At 35.8% G+C, this 21,658-nt stretch overlaps 1 protein-coding gene across 2 annotated transcripts in view; it reads left to right on the top strand.

Annotated features, from left to right (window-relative positions):
• Nucleotides 1–21,658, top strand: part of CWF19L2 (CWF19 like cell cycle control factor 2) — a 61,714-nt gene that overhangs the window by 23,777 nt on the left and 16,279 nt on the right. For both annotated transcript variants that reach the window (XM_014257632.2, XM_088052192.1), the window contains exons 9-12: nt 1,579–1,672; nt 4,531–4,620; nt 16,621–16,746; nt 17,953–18,090. In XM_014257632.2, the coding sequence (XP_014113107.2) occupies nt 1,579–1,672; nt 4,531–4,620; nt 16,621–16,746; nt 17,953–18,090 (448 nt within the window). The remainder of the gene's footprint in view (nt 1–1,578; nt 1,673–4,530; nt 4,621–16,620; nt 16,747–17,952; nt 18,091–21,658) is intronic.

Genomic DNA, 21,658 nt, shown 5'->3' on the forward strand with positions numbered 1-21,658 from the left:
ACCTGTTGAGAGTAATTTATAAGCTGCTGCTTTCTTTTTCTTCTTGAAGTTTCAAGACTTGTAATATATGTACTCTTTTGGTAGTGTTGTCAGTCACAAAAAGTAAATCTTTGAGGTGAAGGCTTGAATTAATAGGTGTTGCTGGTTCAGTTCCTCATCTCTCATGCTGAAAGTACAGCTTTTAAATTTTATCTTTTCTAAAGCACAGAGGAAGTTTCTTCAGCCTATAAATCAAAGTGTATTGGACAGTTATGACACAGGTTAATTAAAAGTGCTGATTGGATGTCCAAGGGATGTCCCCAGAGGGAGAGTCCATCATCTAGTGTTTGCTGGAAGTCACACTTAATAATGTGACTGCTTCAGAGTTTAATTTGAAAGAAGATAAAAAGCAAATCAAAACAATATCCCGAATCTCAAAAAGCTCAGACAGTGATTCAAGCACTAGTGCCACTTAAAAAAAGCATATATGAATTAATAAACATGTTTTTTCCCTTTTCTGAAGTAGTCTGCCTTGCTTTGGAGGATACAGCTTAAGGAAAAGTGGGAACTTGATATTTGAATGTTTTGTTTCTGGTGAAATTAAAGTAAATTCTGCTGAGTTTTGGGGGTTTGGATTGGGCATCTTGAAAATGAAGAAAAGCAACTTTGGTAATTTTCTCAGGACTGGGGAGATCTGGTGCTTAAAGAGGACACCATCTTCAAAGATTTCCCATTCTTCAAATCCTACAGGGTTTAACCATCAGTTAGTGAATGAATTCTCTCTCTAACAGCAGAAACCAGTATCATAACTGTACTCATGTATCTTTTGTGTTGGATATTTTACTTTTAGATTTAATTTGTTTTAGTCTTTCCTAGGGTCAGAGAACAAAAGCCAAACTTACTTGATGCCTCTTTGCATTATTTCTTGGAGTCCTTGTTTAATAAATATCATAAAAAATCTTATGCTGTTTTTAATATTAACATTAAGGTACAATATTCCTTATTACCAGCTGTGGTTTCTCTAGGAGGACTTCATATTTTAAAATGGTACCAGTTAATTTTCCATGGAAACTCTACTGTATCAGCCATAACATATACAGATGCAAAGATTGTACTGTGAGCAGATAAATATGGGGAAATAAGTAATTTTCAAGAGGTGGAAGGCCATTTTACAAACAGAATAACTCAGAATGGGTCATTTTGCAGAAACTGAGAAGTAAAAGCATGGCCAAAGCCAGAAAGAAGAATTAGTGTGTTAAAATAACTTTCTGTGTTTCTTTCCCTTTTTTTTTTCTTGGTTATGCCTGCTACTGACTCTTGACTGCTTTTTCATGCTGGGAAAATGTTCATAGATTGTGCTTTTCATTTGAGTTGATCTCAAAACTAAAAGGAAACAAACCTCGTAAACATTTTATTCAAGCTCTTTGGTTACAGAGTCCATGGCCGCTTCTGCCTGCAAATACATTTTTATAATATGTAGTTTTCAATGATTTTGCCAATAGAAGCATATGTACAAGTATAGTAGGCTTATCATACTTAATTACACAGGTGAATACTGCACTGTTTTTCTGTGGCTTTAGTGTAGCTGGTGTTTTACAGATCATCAAAGGATGAGCCGCCTCGGGTCCTTAGTGAAGAGGAGATGAACAGACTGGGAGCGAGGATTGTGAAAGCAGAACTCATGGGAGACACGGTAATGGCTGTGAAAAACTGTCATGATTTACTGCAATTTTTCTTCAAAGCTCACAGTGATTTAATTGTTTGGGGTTTTTTTAATGTATATAAAGGCTATTGATTCAAGCAAATAAAGACTTGCAAAATTTGGTAAGATTTGCAGATACTGCATTTACAGTAATTTCTGCTTTAAACGCAATAGGTCATAGACTACAGTATTCAGGACCCCAGGCTTTTTAGGATAAGCAGCATATCTAAAACCAGTTCTTCTCTAAATACTCTGCAAGTATTTCTTGTCTTTTTATAAAAAAGGGAGCAGGTGAAAACTACAAAGTTCCCTGTCTTTGTTCCAAGGTAAACAGTGTCTGGAGCTTTACTCATTTCATCAGCTTTGTCACAAGTAGGTGCTCGTAGTCCATAGCTCTGCTGTATAACCAGGCTTATTAATTATGATACAGAAATTGTAAAACTGAAAGGAATAGCATATGCCATTGCAGCCAGCTCTGCACTGGGAACAGCTGTGGAATGCTTTATGGTCCTGCCCTGATTGAGGTTGGTCTGTGGAGCTGGGAGAAGCAGCTGCACATTTAACGTAGCTTGTTTCAGCCAGCTACCTGGAGGAACAAGAATTTTACTCTTGTGCAACACTAAATGCGGAAGTTGATGTATTTTATTTATTACATTAAGCATGGTTTTATTAAGTTAATCCCGTTCAGTAGTACTATCTGGAAGTTTCAGTTATAACAAGGTCAGAATCTGTTAGTTATTAAGCTGTGTTTTTCAAGTGCTTGGCTCTGAATAGCTGCTCTTAAGGAGCTATTTTCGTATTTTTTAGAAGCAAATGCTATCACTGGGGGGCTTTTGTATTTATTTTTGAAAATTAATTTTTATTGCACCTGTTTAGTTTTTCTCTTGTGACACAATATTTGCACCAAAATCTACATCTTTAAGAAATAATAAATAATATATTTGTCTATAGTAATATATTAAACATGTTATGTCTCCAAGTGGTAAATTAATATTTCTCAAGATGTATTGATTATTTGATTTGTGGAAAGTTTAAGTATGTTTTATTATTATTGCTGGACTAGGACATGGTGTTGTTAAAGCCCCTATCAGATGGTTCAAATTTTGTCAGTACAAAGTGCCCATTTTCTAAATATTTTCTTTTCAAACCAATTTTATGTTACGAATTCTTTTTCCACAGACTTTAGACATTGATATGTATATGTAGCTTTAAACATTTGAACAGCAATACCTTATCTAGAAATCCTGTCCATTTTAAACATTATTAATTTCAAAGGTGAATTAAAAGTAACTTGAAGCAATTTATTTCCTGCTAAGGTATAGTGTTAATGATTTAAATAGGTGTGTCCATATGTTAATCTCTGGTTTTCCTAGTTAATTAAAAAAACATACACTAGTGAGGAAAATATAAGTAATTATATGATAGGTTTCTGAGGGACAGGTTTAGTGTAAGCTATCTATACACTAGTTGTTAAGGTACTGGGGAGGGGAAGGTTTTCCAAAGACTGATGGAAGGCAGCAAAAATTTGTAAACTTTTTTTTCTGATACTGCTCAGCTTCAGTAGCACTGCCTAAATAAAACTTTGGGCAAAATCTGGTCTATTTCTTTTCAACCTGATAGGAACTGAATGCAAGTGATTTGATGAAAAATATACATGTATTCTTTGGGGAAAGTGTAATTCATTGAATATTCTATTGTTTTGTTTTGTTTTCACCCAAATAATGTTGCAGCAACCAGTACTACAATTTTACTATTTTTACATACACAGTTTTCTATACATGCACTCTGAATCAACCTAGTTTAAAAAAAAACAAACTAAAACCAAACAACAACAGTTTAATTAATAAAATAGCTAATACAATATGTATAGTATATAATAGCCTTGTGGCATTTTAAATATTTTTCATGGTCTTTCTCTAATTAAATTGAAAATGCAGCTTGTTTAAGCAAGTTCATTCCCACACACCAAAACAGATGGTTATGTAACAGCATGTCCTGGTGGCTGGAGCTTGAGGTTGGCCATGTGGGCCAAATGAATTCTGAATCTATTTTTGCTACTGATTTGCTGCTTGATGTTGGTCAAATGACTTCATTTTGGGGTGGCAATATGGGCACGATGGTTGGAGTCCAGTCAATGAAATTGGCAGAGGGGTTAGAGTATAAATGGTTCTATTATTTAAAAGTTGATAGGCTGGCAATTCCTAGCAATCCAAGATACTATAAAATACTTGTATTTAGTTAATAGGCAGATGGATGTGGGAGCAGGACCATCAAAGCTAATTTTCACAAGCCTATAAACAATTCTTATTTTCTATCTCATGTGCATTTCAATTCTCAAAATGAGGTCTGAAGTGCAGAAGTTGGACATGACAGAGATGTGAAACTTCATAGCAAAAATTTCTGAGAGATGTTTCCCTAGACCCATAGAGCTGATGTATGTGTGTAAAGGTGTGTATGTCTGTGTGTGTACAAGAAAAAAAAAATAAATGATGTGTTCAGGCTTCCTTATTTAACTTCCTATACATAAAGTAATATCTATGCTTAGTTATGAGAAGCATTTATTAGTAGAACTTAATAATGTTTAAGAATATATTTTGTGGTATTTTTATGGCAATACTTGTTCCTAAACTTCAGATGCCTCTATTCTGAACATGTTTTTTTCATGTTATATCCTATAAAGAGTTGTGTGAATTGTATTGACATGTTTTCTTTAGTCTTTTGTGTCATTAAAGTTTAAAATGTTATATCAAAACACACAAAAAAATGAAATTAATAGTTCATTTCAATAAGAAAATCTCCTAAAAGTTTAAGATAGTTAAACTAATGGAGTACTATCACTTTATTTGAAGGATTTAGCTTTAGAACTTCAAGCAGAACTTGACAATGCTCGCAAGTTGAGAGAGACTCAAGGACAGATTCCTGCAAAGGCTGGCAGAGATGTAAGTGGAAAAATATATTTCTTTTCTTTGCATTAGCACAATGGTATGATACAGGTAGCAGCTGAATGAGAGAACATCAGATGTACTTACGAATATTAGAAAGTGTGACCTCAGGTGAGTGACTGTCCAAATTGAATTGTACTTTTTGTTGGTAAACAAAACTTTCTCCATGGTACTTTAGCAAATCCAATGGGTTTTTGTTTTTTTAACTCATAATATTTCCTTAGCAAGGAAATACATGTTTTATTAAGAATGAAAATGATATGTGCTGGCTGTTACATAACTGTTGTCTCTGAAGAAGCTGGCACTTCCAATGTTATTCCTTTTGAAGGGTGGTATTTAAGAAATGTGAGAAAGCTTCTGTACCAGCACTGATATAAGGAAACAGGGTTAATGTCTTAAGTTATGAGCTCTTTCCTCATGATGGAGAGGAAACTTTCAGGCAAAAACTAATATTCTTGTTCCATTTGATCCCAGTTCCACAGTGAAAATTCAGCTTCTAGTGAATTGAGTTTGAAAGGCCACTAACTTTTTTTTGTCTAAAAAGACTTAATGTTAGACCTCCTACACCAACTAGTATTTGTCCAGTCTTTAGAAGATGAACTAAACTGAATTATAATGTGTGGTCTCTGCTGACTGCCTTGTGACAATAGTATTTAAGTCTCACACCCTGAATTCACAAACATTTAAAATTACAAAAGCTCTGTGTAGGTAGACTCTGCTTCATTGCAGTGCAGTTCTTTGGCACATTTTTCATATATGTAAAAAAAAAAACCCTAAATCAGACTGGAGTTTTGCAATTACACAGAAAAAAAAATCATTCAGATTTTAAAATTGGGAAGTAAAGAGAGTGTTGTGGGTGGGCCTCAGAAATGTTGGTGGACACATATTCCTTAGTTACTGAGTTAAAAATAACAATTTTGGCCAGGTCTGCTCTTAGCCATAAGTCTGATTTTTATGTTATTTTTTAATTAAAGCATTTTTACAGCTAACAGTCATTGCAAAAATACCTAATGTAATATTTATGAACGTGCCTTGCCTGTGCCTCTTTCCTGGCTTTTTCTATCCTATATTAGCTGGTGTTTGAGGATGAGTCTAAGCTGACAGTTGCTCAGTCCTAGGCCCTGTCTTTTTGTTGCCAGGGTAGCCTTACTGGTTTTAGAGCTTTGAATTGGTTTTGACTGCTGGGACACAAGCAGGATGTGTTTGGTACTCCTGTGTATCAAGGGCCAGTTATGTCACACTGTGTGTCTCAACAGCCCAGTTATTCAGAAACCATCCCATAGCACGAGGGAAGCTGATTTGTGAAGGTGTCTTCGTCTCTGCATGACTTAGCCTTTCTGTGGCATACCCCTCCCAAGCACCAGCCTCAGACACTTCAGCCAGGTGTATTGCAAGTGAGGTACCTGGAGCAGTTTCCACAGAAATGATTTTCCAAATGGATATCTTATTGATCCCAAAGTTTGATAGCTTTGCCTCCATTTCCAGTAACAGGCATGAAGCATTTTGTTTCAGGCAGGTCTGTTGCTGCTTCTGTGGAGCAGCATGGCCAATGTCATGCTGGGAAGTCCTAAAATGTGCCTTTGCCTTATTTCAATTTCTGTTGTGAGAACTGGGGAGATAAATCAGGAAGTAGTGAAGGCAATTTTGAATGCATCTCCCTAGGAAGATTTTTTCTTAATTAATTGGACATGGATCAATTTCCCAATTCTGTTCCCTGCGTGACTGAGTGATGACTTACACTAGTATAAGGGGTGTATGAATGGCTGGGGTTCGTACAGAGGATAGGATCAATTCTTCTGATAGAGGTGCTGTTTTATTCTGCCTTAAAGTGATCAAGAAACTATGGACTGAAGGGGCTATAAAGTGCTAGCTTAAATGCCATTCTAATATTATATAATTTTATTTTGTTTGTAAGTGAAAGTAGAGGAAAATGCAGCTTTTACAGTGTGACTTAGTGACTAGTTTTGTAATTTCTTTGACTTAGACAAGAATTCTATCCCAAGCAGTCTCAAAAACGTGGTTGTGAAGTACAGTTGTCAAAAACTGATTGGAGTTTAAAAACGTTGTGTTTCTCAGCTGATATATTTCACCAAGTTTCAGCTAGGTAGAGCCCCTCTGTTGTTCACTCTAGGTTGCCTGAAGTATGTAGCCCTATTCATTTTAGTATGAATACAGTTAAATTATCTGTTATTGGAATTTGGGGTCTTAATGTGTATTGTACTTAAATGCTTGGGCCACGTTTAGATTGTGCTTGTTTGAGCAAGCACGTAAGTTTGAGCAGGAGACAACCTTCAGGGTCTATGGAAATAAAAAATGTTTTGATTTCATTTGGGGTAGGATGAAATGATGCTTATTTTCAGATGCTTATTGTCTAATTTGTCTTGGGCATTTTGAGAATTCAAGGCTGCACTTTTGAGTCCTAGTGAAACTGTAAAGAGAAGGCTGTTGTATCATAGGATTTCTGAGTTGGGATAGCTGATGAAAATTATACCTATTGAATGAAAGGAGACAGCAGAAAATTGTGGAGGCTTCAGCATTTAGAAAACAACTTCCATGTGTTCATAGTTTACTTCTTAAATACAGTTTGTGTGTCTGTTCTGAAGGTTCTACACAACTCTAGATTTTATTACATTGGTTATGAGGATGTCACCTCTGGCATTGTCAGTACCAGTCACAACTGATGTAATTTATACTTTTATTTGGTATTTTTATTGAACAAACTATATCTGGAACATTAGCACTCCTTTGAGGCACATAATTTAGAGTGGGTTTTGCTACTACAAGAATTGGAAAGTAAAAATTTAAATGAGGAAGAGGCAGAATATAGAATATATTCTTTGGAAGGGACTTACCATGAGTATCTAGTCCAACAGCATGGTGGTGGATGAATATGGTACAAGAATATGCATCTTTTAAATCTGTTTTCAGTCCCAAATGAAATATGGCTTAGAAGAAAAGCTTCTCAACCCTAAGCTTTTTTCTGTATTCCATAGAACATAATTAGTATGCAGGAAACAGAAAGTAGTCTCTGCTGAGTAAATGCTAGAGATGGTTTTCAATAATGATGAATTGCATTTGAAAGACAAAATCAATACAAAATTGAATGAATGCTGGAAGGTGGTACTTTAAGCAGAATAACATGGTAGGGTATGGTGTCACTGATTATTTAAAAGAAGAGAGTTCTGAAAAATAGAAGCAGCTATAGGCTTTCTGTTATGCATTTGAGAATATGTAGGGAAAATATGAATTATTTAATCAGAGAAAATCTTCTTTTGAATAACTGAATTTTCTGGGGAAGTCCTTCAGCCTTTGGTTTAGTATGAGTGTTTTTCTACTGAAGAGTATTCAGTGCTTCTGTAAAGCCTCATGGGCATACCAGATATCTGTAGAGTAAGACTTGAATTTTGGCAGACACAGCATTTCATTTTACAGTGGCTGACATGATGCTGCTTTAAATGAGAAAACCTTTTCTAGGCTATGTATTGCATCTGTAAGAATAACAGACTCCAGGCCATTGCTTGTGCATCTCAGGTGGAGAAGATTTAGAGTGCAGGGAAAAGTTAATTTAGTGAGTTTTATGGTATAAATGGGGCTCATCTTTTAGTGAAAACATTCATAATATTCAGAGCTCCATGTACTTCAAGTGCTTCTGCTATTTTTATTTAATTATTCTTCTTGAGTATAAATAATAAGGTTGATTATGTTTCCAACACCTCCTATCTGAATGCAAATTTTGATGTATTGTCTGATGTTTAGTTTGGATTCCTGAGATTTATTAGACTCCAGACTGAGGGAGAATTCTAGGGAAACTAGTTCAATATAAATAATATTTTTAAAATTCTTTTTGAAGGACTAACACTGTTTTTTAGAAAAGAAACTGAACAAAACAGCTTGGCTTAAATATCAAATTCTGTTTGTCTGAAGGGGGCCTACGGAGAAGCCAGAGAGGGACTCTTTGCTAGGAACTGTAGTGATAGGACAAGGGTGCAATTGAAAGAGGTAAAATTTAGGTTAGATATTAGGATTTTTTTTTGTTATGAGGGTAGTGAGGCACTGGAACAGGTTGCTCAGGGTGGCCGTGGATGCCCCAGTCCTGGCAGTGTTCAAGGCAAGGTTGAACAAGGCCTTGAGCAACCTTGTCTAGTGGGAGGTCCTGCCTGTGGCAGGGGATTGGGACTAGATGATCGTCAAGGTCCCTTCCAAACCCTTAATATTCTCTGATTCTCTAAAATTGCATCCGTTGCATCCCATTGTATATTCTTCTGCATTAGGAGAGACAGGATGGAACATGCTGGATGTTTATCCAGAGAAATGAGTTTCTGCGCAGTCCCTATCCTGAGACAAGTGAACCATGTGACATTAGGAGTAAGTAACTGAGAGGAATCAGATGTGGAACAAACCTGAAATAATGTTCAGTTGGTTCCAGTAATGATAATGGGGAAAACAAGAAGGTATGTTTATTTTTCATTTATTTGCAAGATTGAGCTGTTCACAAATAGCTTAAAAATGACAGTGATTCCTTGGAGAAGGAGACAGTTATCTCAAAGTAAGGTGATGTGTGTATGTGTATATGTGTGTTTGAGTATGTGTCTGTATGCATGTAAAATTTAGACAGTGATTAGTACTTCAGAGTAGGAAGTGAAAGAAAGAAGGAAAATAATGCTTCTGATGTGTGGGGTTTTTTTATTTGAAAAGAAACCAAACCAATGCTAAACAAACAAAAAGAAAGTAAAAGCCAAATCACCCTGAAAATTAACATTCAAAATTGCAGGTGTGCCAGGTTGTTTAATTTTAGGTTTGGGAATTGAGAATATAAACACAGATATTTTTCTGCAATGAAAATATTTGGTTGTCAGAATTTACCTAGAATATGTTTTCATAACTTTCATTCTGACTTAACCAATGCAGAACCTAAATACAGCTGTAGGAATGCTTGTAGACTTACCAAATATAAAGAATCCTTTAAAAATTATTTAAAATTGCTTTGCAGGAAAGTATAGCTGTGACAGTTGTATAAGAACTAGAAGGCTGGGGATTAATGATCCTCACTAAATGCACAGTAAAAATCCGAGATTTTATTTGGAACCTCAGATGGTGGGGAGATACAGCAACAGATGGCTCATGGCCTGTTTACTCTCAGATGTTTTCAGCTCATCATAATTCCTGATTCCTGCTGTTCCATCACACTTGAATCTTGTCTGCAAGATGGCTATGCCATTCTTTCTCCAGCAAAAGTTTGTGTTTTCCATACAGACTTGACTAGCTCTAAATGTAACGCGGAATAATGAAGAGGGTATACTTCTGCAGAACATCTTTCATATCATTAGTGCATATTTTTAAAAAATAATAGGTGTATGCTGTTATTGATTAGTATATTTCCTGAACATTCTTGTTGATGTCTGTAAGAAAGGATTACGCAATTATTTAAGACAAAGAGGTTTATCTTCCTGACTGTAATTTATAGGAAATTGGCTTTTGCAATAAAACATGTTGGAGAAATTGTATCAGTAACTAAACAATGTAAAATGTCTTACAATTTCAGTACATGTAGAAAGTAAAAAAGGGCAGAATGGCTAAAACTTCTTGGAGTTCAAACTGAGAATACAAAAACTTCCAAGTTTGCTTTAACAACAGAAACAGAAACCATATCCAAGTACATGCAGCACTTGTAATTGATGGTGCCATTGTTTCTGGCTTTTTCTCCCAACACCATATTACATTTCTACATATTTTTACTTCTATATTTATCCTTTCACTGTGTTAAATCAATTGATAAGATAAAATAGAAATCTGTAGACTTAAGAACCAACATGCTGCAATACTTCTCTTTTTTTATGGTCTGAGTATATATGTTTTTGTCAGCTGTTCTTGCTGTAAAACCAAGCCATCTAGTCATTACATTTTTTACAAATATTATTACATCTCATGCCTGCACATCAATGAGTGGCTGATTGATGTGGCTAAGTGACTAAATTTCAAAGTGTAGCTAACAATTTAGAGTATCAACCTGAATATTTAGAGCTTTCTTTAAAGTTGTGTTTTCAAGGCTATATGGCTTCCTGATATGCAGTATTATTTTAAAGTTAGGCTTAATTGCTTTGGTTTTTCCCATTTCTAGGTGTATCACTGGACAGACACATTACAAACTTCTGTAAGTTATATGTTACTAGTTCCAGTTTTACTTCCACAGGCTGGCAGTATGAGTCTTACTGGATTTGACTTCAGATTTGTGTGTGTGGCTCATTCTACTCAAGAGATGATATTCTGATCACCCTATCTTAAAGATGCTTTAAGAAAATAAGAATTGAGCAGAAATAGAAGGATTTCTGCATGCAGGGCTGATCAGAGGCATTCATTGTAAAGAGGAGATTAATAAGGATTAATAATCTGCTTATTCTGAGTAATAAACAGTTTAGCCAAAACAAACTTTTTGTAATATAAGAAAAAAGAACTGCTGAATTTTAAGGGGCAACTGACTTTATAAGAATAAATGAAGTTTTTTACATACTGTGTTATTAAGCAGTGTCACTCACTGGCAGAAAGAAAGGATCCTTTTCCATGGTTTGGAGTTCTGGGGTTTATTTTTAGTCTCCTGCTTTACACAGAAATGATGCACTACCTGATACAGATGCTCTTCTGTAGAATAGTTCACCTCTGTGTTGCAGCCTGCATTAGATTTTCTAATGCTCTCTTCACTGTTAAACTCAAGGGCCTAATTATGGAAGTCCAACTTTCTGATCTTGTAAAACCTTCTAAAAATCCCATTACTGTGTTACCTTTTGAATTTTTTGAATTGAACATTACCTTTTGAATGTGTAATAGTGACTCATTAATATATTTATAAAGTCTTTCTTGAAATACTAAATTTTTAACCTAGTTTTTAGAAGTTTGCTATTTCTTTCCTTCCTCATGCTGATAAATCTCTTAGTCTTACCTTTTTTCTGCTTTAAGAAACCCAGATCAAAGATTCAACATGTATACAGTGGACAGCTGTTACAGACCTCTGACCATTTTAATTGCATCTTCCTTTGAGATGCAAACCTCAGTCTCACTATAGAGAATGGTTAACATACTGATTTTTATAAGCACTGCGTTGAAGGTTACACTGCCATTATTCAAACAAATGTCAGAGCCTGAAGGGGAGCTTGGATGCTTTGAAACCTGTTACTTGGGGACTCCAAGTTGGGAATAAAAGGACTTCTGAATATGAGACATGGTGCCCCTGGGAATAGCCAGCACTGAAGGAGGCAGATGCTCTTTCTGCATGGGATTTACTCATTATCCTGGTAACTGGTGATTTGTGGGAATGCAATGTGAGAGCCTAAGGGAAGGGTAAATGGAATGGGAGGAGGAACAGTGGAAGAGTACAGGAGACAGTGGATGGAAGAAATATCTCAGAGTCCAGCACTCTGAGAAGTGCTAGATATCTTTTACACACTTACTGATACTATAACATAAGGACAGACTTTTCCAATAGAGGAATAAGGCAATATTCAAAGCATTTTCATTTTCCAGAGACTGTGGGGGAAAGGAAACACGTGGCACGCTTAATGCAGCATCTGATTTGACAAAGCTAGAATTTGGTTGTAGAGGCTTGTTCTTTGCTGAAGACCATTCCTTTGTTACTCTTTCATTGCACTATGCTTGTACCACTTGAATGTAGCTCTCAGTAAACATTTGCAGAAGGATTTCAAATCATGCAGCATCCAGCTTTTTGTTGGCTCAGTAATTAAAAAAAAAATTGTGTTTTTTTCTAGCTTTAGTTGTTCCCTACCTCACAATACACTGACTATTAAAATATACTTTATTCCTTTTAGCTATTAGCATTGAAAAGCAGTTCTAATTGGGTGGATCTTATCTCAGATGCTTGGCCTGATTACTCCATTTGTTCACCTGCTCTAGTGTCTGTTCCTCAAATTAAGCTGTGCACCTGCTGTGGCAGAAGATTTCCAGCTCCTCCTGCTGGATTATGGAACAAGGATAATATCTGGAGAGTTCAAAAAACTTTTTCAGATCTTCATCTTATTTATTTATGTATTTAATTTAAAGCTTTTATCTTTCAAAACCAGACTCATCTGCTTGTTTTGTTCAGTTGCATGTTAACTGCTGTATAGCAGTTTGTACATTTGATGAGAACAACTGTGTACTTTGCATATTTAATTGGCCTGAAGTAAAAAAATTCATGTTCCTTAATTAATGGCAACAAATAATTCCTCTCTCATTTTGGAAATAGATACTATTTTTATTCATTTCAGATGAAATTATATTGTTTGTTTAGCAATCAGCACAAGATTCAGGCAGAGTGACTGAGCCTCTTTTCTAGTTTCAATTTTAACATTTAACAGTAGGTACATTAAAAGTACTTTAATATATATTTTTAAACTTATGTTGGACTTAATAGAAATATTATTTATCTGATCATAATAATTAATGAGTATTTATTATATCACAATTACGCACTGTGTTACCATATACCATGTCATACAGCCATGGGAATGCAAGTGTAAAGAAAATATCAGTAGATAAAAAGAGAACATTAAGTAAGTCTTGCAGTTAGATTGATACCCACACTCCTTTGAAAAAGTATTGCTTGTGTGAGTTATAGATTTTTCCTGCAAAGGCTCTTTCTCAATATGGTGTAATTGTTCAAGTGTATAGGAAGTCTGGTTTTTATTATACTTGGGTGAACTTGTCCATTACAAATGTTAGATACATTGTCCCAGAACTCCCATGATCAGCCACTGGCGCATTGTAAAGCTTTTTATTTTATTGGCTGCTTCGCATTATTTTTATACTGTGTCCTGTTTAAGGGATATAGTGTATGCTGAAATATGTGTACATTATATATTGGAATTCTTTTTTGGAAGCTCTTGGGAAAATCATTACTTCATGGCAGCTTACTTTAAAAACTCTTTTTACTGATATTTCAGTTTAAAGATGATTTCTAAAGCTTGTTTTAGTTCTTTTTTCTTTTTTCCTTCAAAAAGTGTTGTTGAATAAAATACAGTTAATTAATATATTATTCAAATGTCACCTTCTGATAATGTTGTAACCACTTGAGCATCTTTTTCTACCAGAAATCTTTTTGCTTCTGATGTGTTTAGAAATAGCTTTACTAATTATTGTTAGTAAGATTCTCCTAAAAATCAATCTTTTGTGTTAATACAATTAGCTTCCCGTTATGCTGTATTTTTAAGTTGGTTCTATTTAGATAGGGTTTTGAGTTCTGAAGGATGTATTTACCTCTAATAACATCTTTAATCTTCTGAATAATCATGTTTGGCCTGCATCCATCAGATTAATTTTGGTTCCTAGTGTGCATTTGCTGTTAGTCTTTAACATAACTTCACATTAGTCTTCATACTGTCCATAATTATTTTATCCTTTTATCTGCTTCCTTTAATCTCTCTTTGAAGGACCACTTCTATTTTTTTGTACTTTGTATTTTAAAGCTAAAAATTACTATAATTTCTTGCCTTTATTTTTCCCTCTGGAATATTCAATCTAAATACGTTACAGTCTGTATTGCATGCTTTGTGTCAGGACTCAGGACCCTTGGAGATAAGGGAGAAAAAAACCTCAAACCCTCATCAAGCAGATGAAACCTTGCCTGCTGTAGGGTTCTGACTCAAAGAATTCAGTATGTATTATATCTATTTCTCCCCTCTCCATTTCCTGTCTCTGTCCTAACTCGTTCCATGGTTCAGATCTAGAAGATACTCTTCTGCTGCTTGTAGGTTAGTGTATTGGAAAAAAAGAAACACAAATTCTCAATTCACAAGCAAATGTTGCTTGGATCTAACATTTTAGAGCCCTTCTTCGAAGGCAAAGAAGGCCTGACACATAGAGCACCTTGTGAATTCCATTAACTTTTGGGGAAATAACAACCTACACATCAATGACATCATTTTTGAAATGTCTGTATTAAGAATTTTAGTGAAGACAAATTTTGGGATGCATGTTTTTAAAATAACTAAATGTTTTTAAGTTTATACAAGAATCTGGTATTTACTGCTCTTTGCAGTTGTTGAAGCACTGCTGTTGTAATGTCTATTGGTTTTAGTGATTTGTATTTCTTAAAAGTCATGCTTACAGTGAGGTTAAAGTTTAGAGATTCGGAATGGAAAAGTTCATCCTTTTTCTTGTCTCAGTAACACAAAGGTGTGGGGAAGGAGAGACCTGAAATTAGCATCCTTTTGGAGACTGTATACAGGCAGTGGCTAAAAGGAGCTGAATGATTGGAAAGATGCTCTTGGCTGAGGATTTCACATAAACAGGACCCTTCAGAACGGGTTACTTGGTAGATTATTCACTGAAAACTGTAAAGGATCTGCTATGTGTATTTGACTAGTCCTCTTGGGAGAGCTTTGTATCTCTACTTGGTCATGTGCGTATGGTGAGTTTAGAATGAGGTGGGTGTTTTTCCTCTACAAAGGTCTGTATCATTTCAGACTAATTAGCAATGCTCTGGATTTTTGAGTTTTCACTGCAGTATCTATGGTTATGTGTTCAACCTCCAAACTTGTAAAGTTACCCAAGTTTTAAAGGAATTGTAGCATTTGAGAAGTTTCCTGTGATACATTGTTACTGATGTTAACTTCATCTTTGCTTTCCATATCTGCGCTGAATAAGGTTTTATGGTACAGTGGTGACCTGAGAACATGCTCCCCCCCAGTCTGGCTGCTTGTGTCTCACTCAGTTGTGTATGACCTTTTTATCACATGACATGTGTGGGGTGAATGCACACAGCATTTCTCTCCTAATGGGATGAATCACCTTTTCTCCCCCTCCCAATAGGGACAAAAGCCCTTACTTTGTGAAAAAGTAACACATGAGGTGCAGATTACACACAGATAACATGTATATGGCCAGTGCTGGAAATAAGTCCTCTTGTACTCTCTGTGAGAATATCAGTTTTGTTATTGGAGCCAAAGTGGTGCTGGACATCTTGGTTTACTTTGCAAAATGAGATTTGCCTTTGATGTTACAGAAGAGAGAACTCTGGCTTACCCAGGCAGCTTTTTGGTCCCTAACTTCTACCTTCATATGACTTTCCTTGGAAAAATGTAATTAAGGTGTTGAAGTGTGCTTCAGTATCTACAGATATTCCAGACTTTATTTGGGTTTCTGGGACAAGCTTTCCTTAGGCAAGGATGGCAGGTGGAAAGCAGTTTGGTAGAAAATAGCTTGAAATGGAGATTAATGAAGTTGTTTATGAGATTTGACAAAGGCTGTCCTAATATCATCTGATTAAGTAGTGACCCCATTATGTGCTCTAATTTAATCAACTGATTTACCTAAACATCTTTGGAGTATAATCAGGAAGCTCACAGGCTTTTAAATTATTTTTTTAAGTAATTCTTTATATTTTAGAAAGTGAAATACTTACTTTTGGTGAAGAATTTCTGCCTTCAACCCCGCCCCCCCCCCCCCCCCCCCGTGTGTATATATATAATATATCTTCATTTGGGAACAGCCCTATGAAGTGGGGGCCCTATAAAGTACTTTACATGAAGACAGGTTCTGTACCTTTTTGGGGGACTGAGGTGAGGATGGCCATTCTCCACACCCCCAGTCCACAAAATAAGTGGTAATGGCCTGTAGCTTTTCAGATGTTTTTCATGAATACAGCATTATAATGATGGTGGTATATATTAATTCAATATTATCTGTTTAGCTCTTCCAGAAGCACTGTGTGTGTCTTTTGGAGATAGAAAGCTTTATGTGAAAAAACAAGAATACAAGCTTGGTTCTTTTGGAAAGACAAGCTCTGCATTTAACTAATTGAATGCATTTTTAATCCTTTTTCTTTTTGAATGTGAAAAGAATACCTCTTTAAGGTGAAACTGTCTATTTTGAATTAAACTGAACACACGAAACGTAAAGAATCTGTTACTTAGTCTTCAGGATTTTAAACATTTATTTAATGTGGTTTAGCTATTTCTTTTAGCTTGTCTGTACCATCTGTTTGAAAATATGTCTTAAAACCTGACATAGGCTTCAAGCCGTCAAGAAGATGAACAAGTGGTCCTTGTCAGAACAGATGGAAGTGGAAGGGCATGGCCTGTGATGGGACCAGCAGAGCCACTGGAGCCAAAAGGAGGACGAAGAAAGCCGCAGATGGTAAGTTTTACAAATCTGAGTATTGGACTGCAATTCTTTAATGATATTGTAGTTTTATGATGCCGTTATTAATGAGTACCTTATCAGAATGTCAGTAGGTAGTTAAAAAAGCTCCTTTTAGGAGATGATTATAATTAAGTATTTGAGTACATACTTATTAAGCATATATTCAGTTTATTTTCAGATTGCATTTCCCAAGGGACCACTTTAGGGCTTACTTAAATGCACGTACAAGAAAAAGTTATCACAGTCTTTTAGTTTATATTACATACAGTTATGTAAATAAGAAAGAGTAGCAGAGATGAATATTTCAGAATTAAGATTTCACTGAGATACTCAGGTCTCAGAGGCTAGTTTCACTTCAGTTCTAGTAAAAAATGTGGCTACTTATGATAAAAATTAGGACCTAGTCTTTGTAACAAAGTGCTTTGGGGAGCAATAAGAAGCTTGGAAGCTGGAGCAGTGTTTTATTCTTAGGATAATTACTTCCAACAGCAAATATAGTAGCACTTTGATCTTTTTGAGGTAACAGGAGGTGACACTGCCTCATAATTCTAGCAAGCATTCTTGATTGTTAGGACAGATCAGTTTGCAACACTGCTATGGAGAAGTGAAAGACACGAGAGGGTGAGGAATTTGTTGTCATTGTCCTGTTGTTTTCATTTTAGAAAATGCTGTCATGCTTTATGTTAGTGACCACTCCCTGTACTCCTTCAGAATTTAGTTTAGTCCTATCCTAAGGGATGTCTCTAAGATGGCAACATGTCCCGGAGGTACCATATTCACACAAATTTTCAGTACTGTCTTTGATTACTGTGTTTCAGTAATGTCTGTGACTTTACAAAAGCTTTAGAATTGTCAATAATGAAAATTTCTTTCTAGAATATTTAATTTTTCTGGGCTGATTAACTGTTTCAGTGAAGTACTGTCAATATTTCCTGAGTGGTAATGTTGTAGCTCTGATACCTTGAGGATGTTAAGAACACAGTGACTTTGGGAAGAGGCTATATTTTTATTTGGAAATAGTGATGCAATTGAAGAAAGATGTTTTTCTCCTTAGATAGAATGGAGCTGTCAGCCCAATTGTTTCGGGTTTGCTTAGCTTAGTTCATGATTCCTTAAACTTTTTGAAATTGTTAGGGTCCGAATTTTTTATCTGATCTTTCTCATTAGGTTAATATTTATTTTTAATGTGTTTGCTTTCAGATGCCTACTCATGTAGATAAAGAGAGAGTAAGGTATTTTCAGGATGATGATAGAATGAACCTGAAGGATTTGGTCAAAAATGAGAAGATGAGAACAGCAGAAGATCAAAACTCACTATTCATGCGTATGGCATCAAAGGTAAGGTGTTGTGTGCATGACTTTTTAATTAGGCATATTATTATTAGAAATATCAGAGAGGACATGAGGCCTGAGTAAAGGGAAGGCCTGGAGGAATATGAGAATTGTTTATTGTTACATAATTATGCAGGACTGTCAAAAATAGGGACCATTGTAAATTGTAGAACTTCCAGCTGCAGAGCAGGGATTTTTCTAGCATTGTGAAACATCTGAGCTGATTCTTAAGATCCACTTTAGAGAGTCCCTGGAGAGACGTGCATATTTTAGTGGTGTGAGTCGCCTGTCCTATTTTAAATACCATCTGAAAGGCATTAAAATGTCTAGTTCAGACACAGGAGATTATGCTATAGAACTCTCAAATAAAAAGGAAGAGATCCCATCATAGGTATTGAGGCTATAAATTCAGGTTAAAGGCAGGGTTAATGAAGGCAAAATGTTGGTAATCTTGAAGCTGAGTGAGGCAATGACTGTACGTATACAAGAGGCTGTTGATGCTTGATTTGAGAGTCATTGTGAGTCTGCAAACATCGTCTCAGTGCTGGTGTAATTAAAAGGAGAACCAGAATTTTGGAGGTTATGAAAAGGGAGAATTTAGGAACATTTTAAAGCATGTAGTGAGCCCATGTTGCACCCATATCTTGAATTCTGCCCAAGCTGTTAAAGCATGTCCTGTAATCAGGGGCACAGTGTGGTGGCCATTTGAAGAAAACCTAAGTAAACAAAATTTCTTCAGCTTGGGGGGAGTGGGTGGGTGGATAGGGGAGGGCAGCTGCTAGACTAGAGCAATTAGCATAAAAGTTTAATAGAATACAACTATTTTTGTTTCTCATATGGGAAGTGGTCACAGAACAGAGTTTAACATGAAGGAGTGGTTTGAGATTATTTTCAGTGAAGAAGGTAATTGTAGAACTTGTGTTGTAGAGCATGAAATGCAGTGGAGGCCTTAATTGTGAGTGGGAGCAAAAAAAAGATATAGCAACTTAGTGAAATACAGCTTCATTGTTAAATATTAAACAGGGAAGTCTAGATATGTTTTGGCTCAGGATTTGCATAGTAAATGCTGAGAGCTGCAAATGAAGCAGAAGAGTCAGTTCTAGGAGCTTTCCCCCATACATTTTAGCCATTCCTGGAGGTTGATTTTGCAACATAAAATGGTCACACTGGGTGAGAATGCAACTGGGTTTAGTATGTTTCATTCTAAAAGCTTTTTCCTTTTTTTTTAAAAAAAAATTGTTTTGTTTCTTTGTTTTGTTTTTATTTGGTTTTTTTGAAGGATAGAATTTATTAACAGTGTTACAAGAATAAATTGTGTTTCCTAGCCTATGCCAATACTTCATTTTAGTTTTTGAAGGCTCTGAATTCCTGCTAACGTCAGTGAGCTTTGGACCAGATGCTATGTAATGTGTTTCTTTTTTGTTATTAGGCAAAGACGTACTACATCACATTATTTTATTAGAACAAGTTTCTTGACTAACCTTTTAAGATTGAGCCATACTATTTATTTACTAGCTAAGTATATAGGAGCATATGCACAGAGTAGATACTTTGTCAAAGCCATTGCTGTTGCAATATCCATGTTTTAATTCATGGTACTGTAGTCCTTCAGTCCTATGCAATGTCATATGTTTATGTTTATGTTTTGAAGGTATTTTTGTTTGGCTTTCATAAAAGCATCTCAGGTGCCAGTTTTTGTTAAAGATCTAAAATGCTTTTGGTAGGTTCTCTGCAGGTGATTCCTAGATCCTGTCACCACAAAATGTGATGGTCCTCCCCAGATGGTGGTTGTTCCCTGATCTTAGGTTAAGAAACTGATTCCTAGGCCTCCCTGAGGTTTCCATGTCTGTAGAATGTCCCAAGAGTCTTTCCATGTCTGTAGAATGCATTCTTATTCACAGCACAAGATCAGTGTTACCACTGAAGTGCTGACAGCAGTCTGAAAAATTTAAGTGTGATCTCAGATATTCTACATGCTTATTTATGTACTTTGTAAGCCTATACTACATGGAGTATCTGCATTATGATGTGGGGCTCAGTAAGTTAGTCTTCAAAATTCTTGCATCTCTCCCCAGTGGTTTCAGCAAGGTGTTTTATTCCAGCAGGAAGTCTAGCAAACAGATCTCCTTCACCAGTTTTAGTTTGATAACATAGTACACAAATTTGACACATACAAATTACTTTCTCTTTCTGCCTGCATTTGAGAAATGAAAAAATTATCCACAAAAATTAATCTGTTGTATTGCAGAAGAATGGTAGGAGGAAACTGCTGCAAGTCTACAAATTATATCCTACCTAGTATGGGAGAAGGGCTATCTTGTCCCTTAAATTCTGTTCAATAATTTCATTCATCTAATCACTATGAATTGCCTAGGGCACTATCTTTTCCTTCATGGATTTTCCCTGGGCTTCTGTCACTTTTCCAGGCTATGCCCAAATAAAACTTCCAGCCTCACGGCTGTTGAGGATGGAGGAAATAGGCACTGCTCTCACAAATGGGAACAGAATGAGAACAACAGACCAGCATGTTTTCTGGCTTTTACACAGCTGAATGCTCTGCTCTAGATCAGTGTTGCTCTCCTGATATTTAGTGCTTTAATAGTATTTCAAATGAAATACAGGCTAGTTGTTATTGAAGATAATAACATAATTAGAGTTTTGTAGAGAGAGATGGGGATGTTGAAATAGAAGGGTATAATTCATGAAAGGATTTATTTTCTTAAATGGGACTTGGAAGTAATATCAGTACCTAGACCCAAAGTCTCTCCTCATGAAACCTCTGTCTAATCCTATTGGCAAGTGAAACTCTGTATGTTATCTCATGCCAGACTCCCACTCAGATTGACAGACTCAACATCTGCAGTGTTCAAGCCATAGTTGCGCTTATTAAATCTTTTTCCCGCCTATCTCAAGAGCTCAACGAGGTGAGATGGAGGGATTTTGCTGTCTCCTTGCTTTTTGTTTGCCTGCTGAGCCTTTGTTTTAAATTTAGATTCTGACTTACCATTGCCCTCTTGTCCATTCTTATTTTTGTAGTCGTGGTTCTAAGACAACCCTGCTGTGCTTGAGGCTTTTACCTCCTGTTGCCCTTTGGCCTCTCTTTGAAGGTGGCTGATGCAGGTGTCACTTATCTCAGCAGTTTGAAATGCTGCCTTCCCACAGCCATCCCATGCATGCTATTATGTCAAATTTATGAATACCTTGAAAAAGACCCAAATCTTTAATTTACAGTGGTGAAAAAAACCTTTTTTTAAAACCCAACACTAATCTTTTTGATATATGGAAAAAATGCAGGCTAGAATTTGATTTATTCATGTTTCACTGTTATGTCTCAAGGAAAAAACATACATTTAAATCACTATTTCTACTTTTTATTTTCTTCACCTTTGAAAGTAGTTTTGGCTCTTACTGCTGTAGAAGCATGACTTTAGGATACAAGAAAGTCAGTAAAACATTTGAAAACCTTTTTTCTGACATTTCTAGAGTACAAAATATGTGTGAAGTCTTAGATTTTCACTACTGATAGCTTTAAGTACCCTGTCTGTAGTTTGTTCAGCCCCTGACTGTTGTAAGT

Source organism: Pseudopodoces humilis, chromosome 2 (genome assembly GCF_049639895.1).
Source record: "Pseudopodoces humilis isolate 2021_Gansu_Grassland_sample_001 chromosome 2, ASM4963989v1, whole genome shotgun sequence".
Taxonomy (NCBI): Eukaryota; Metazoa; Chordata; class Aves; order Passeriformes; family Paridae; genus Pseudopodoces; species Pseudopodoces humilis.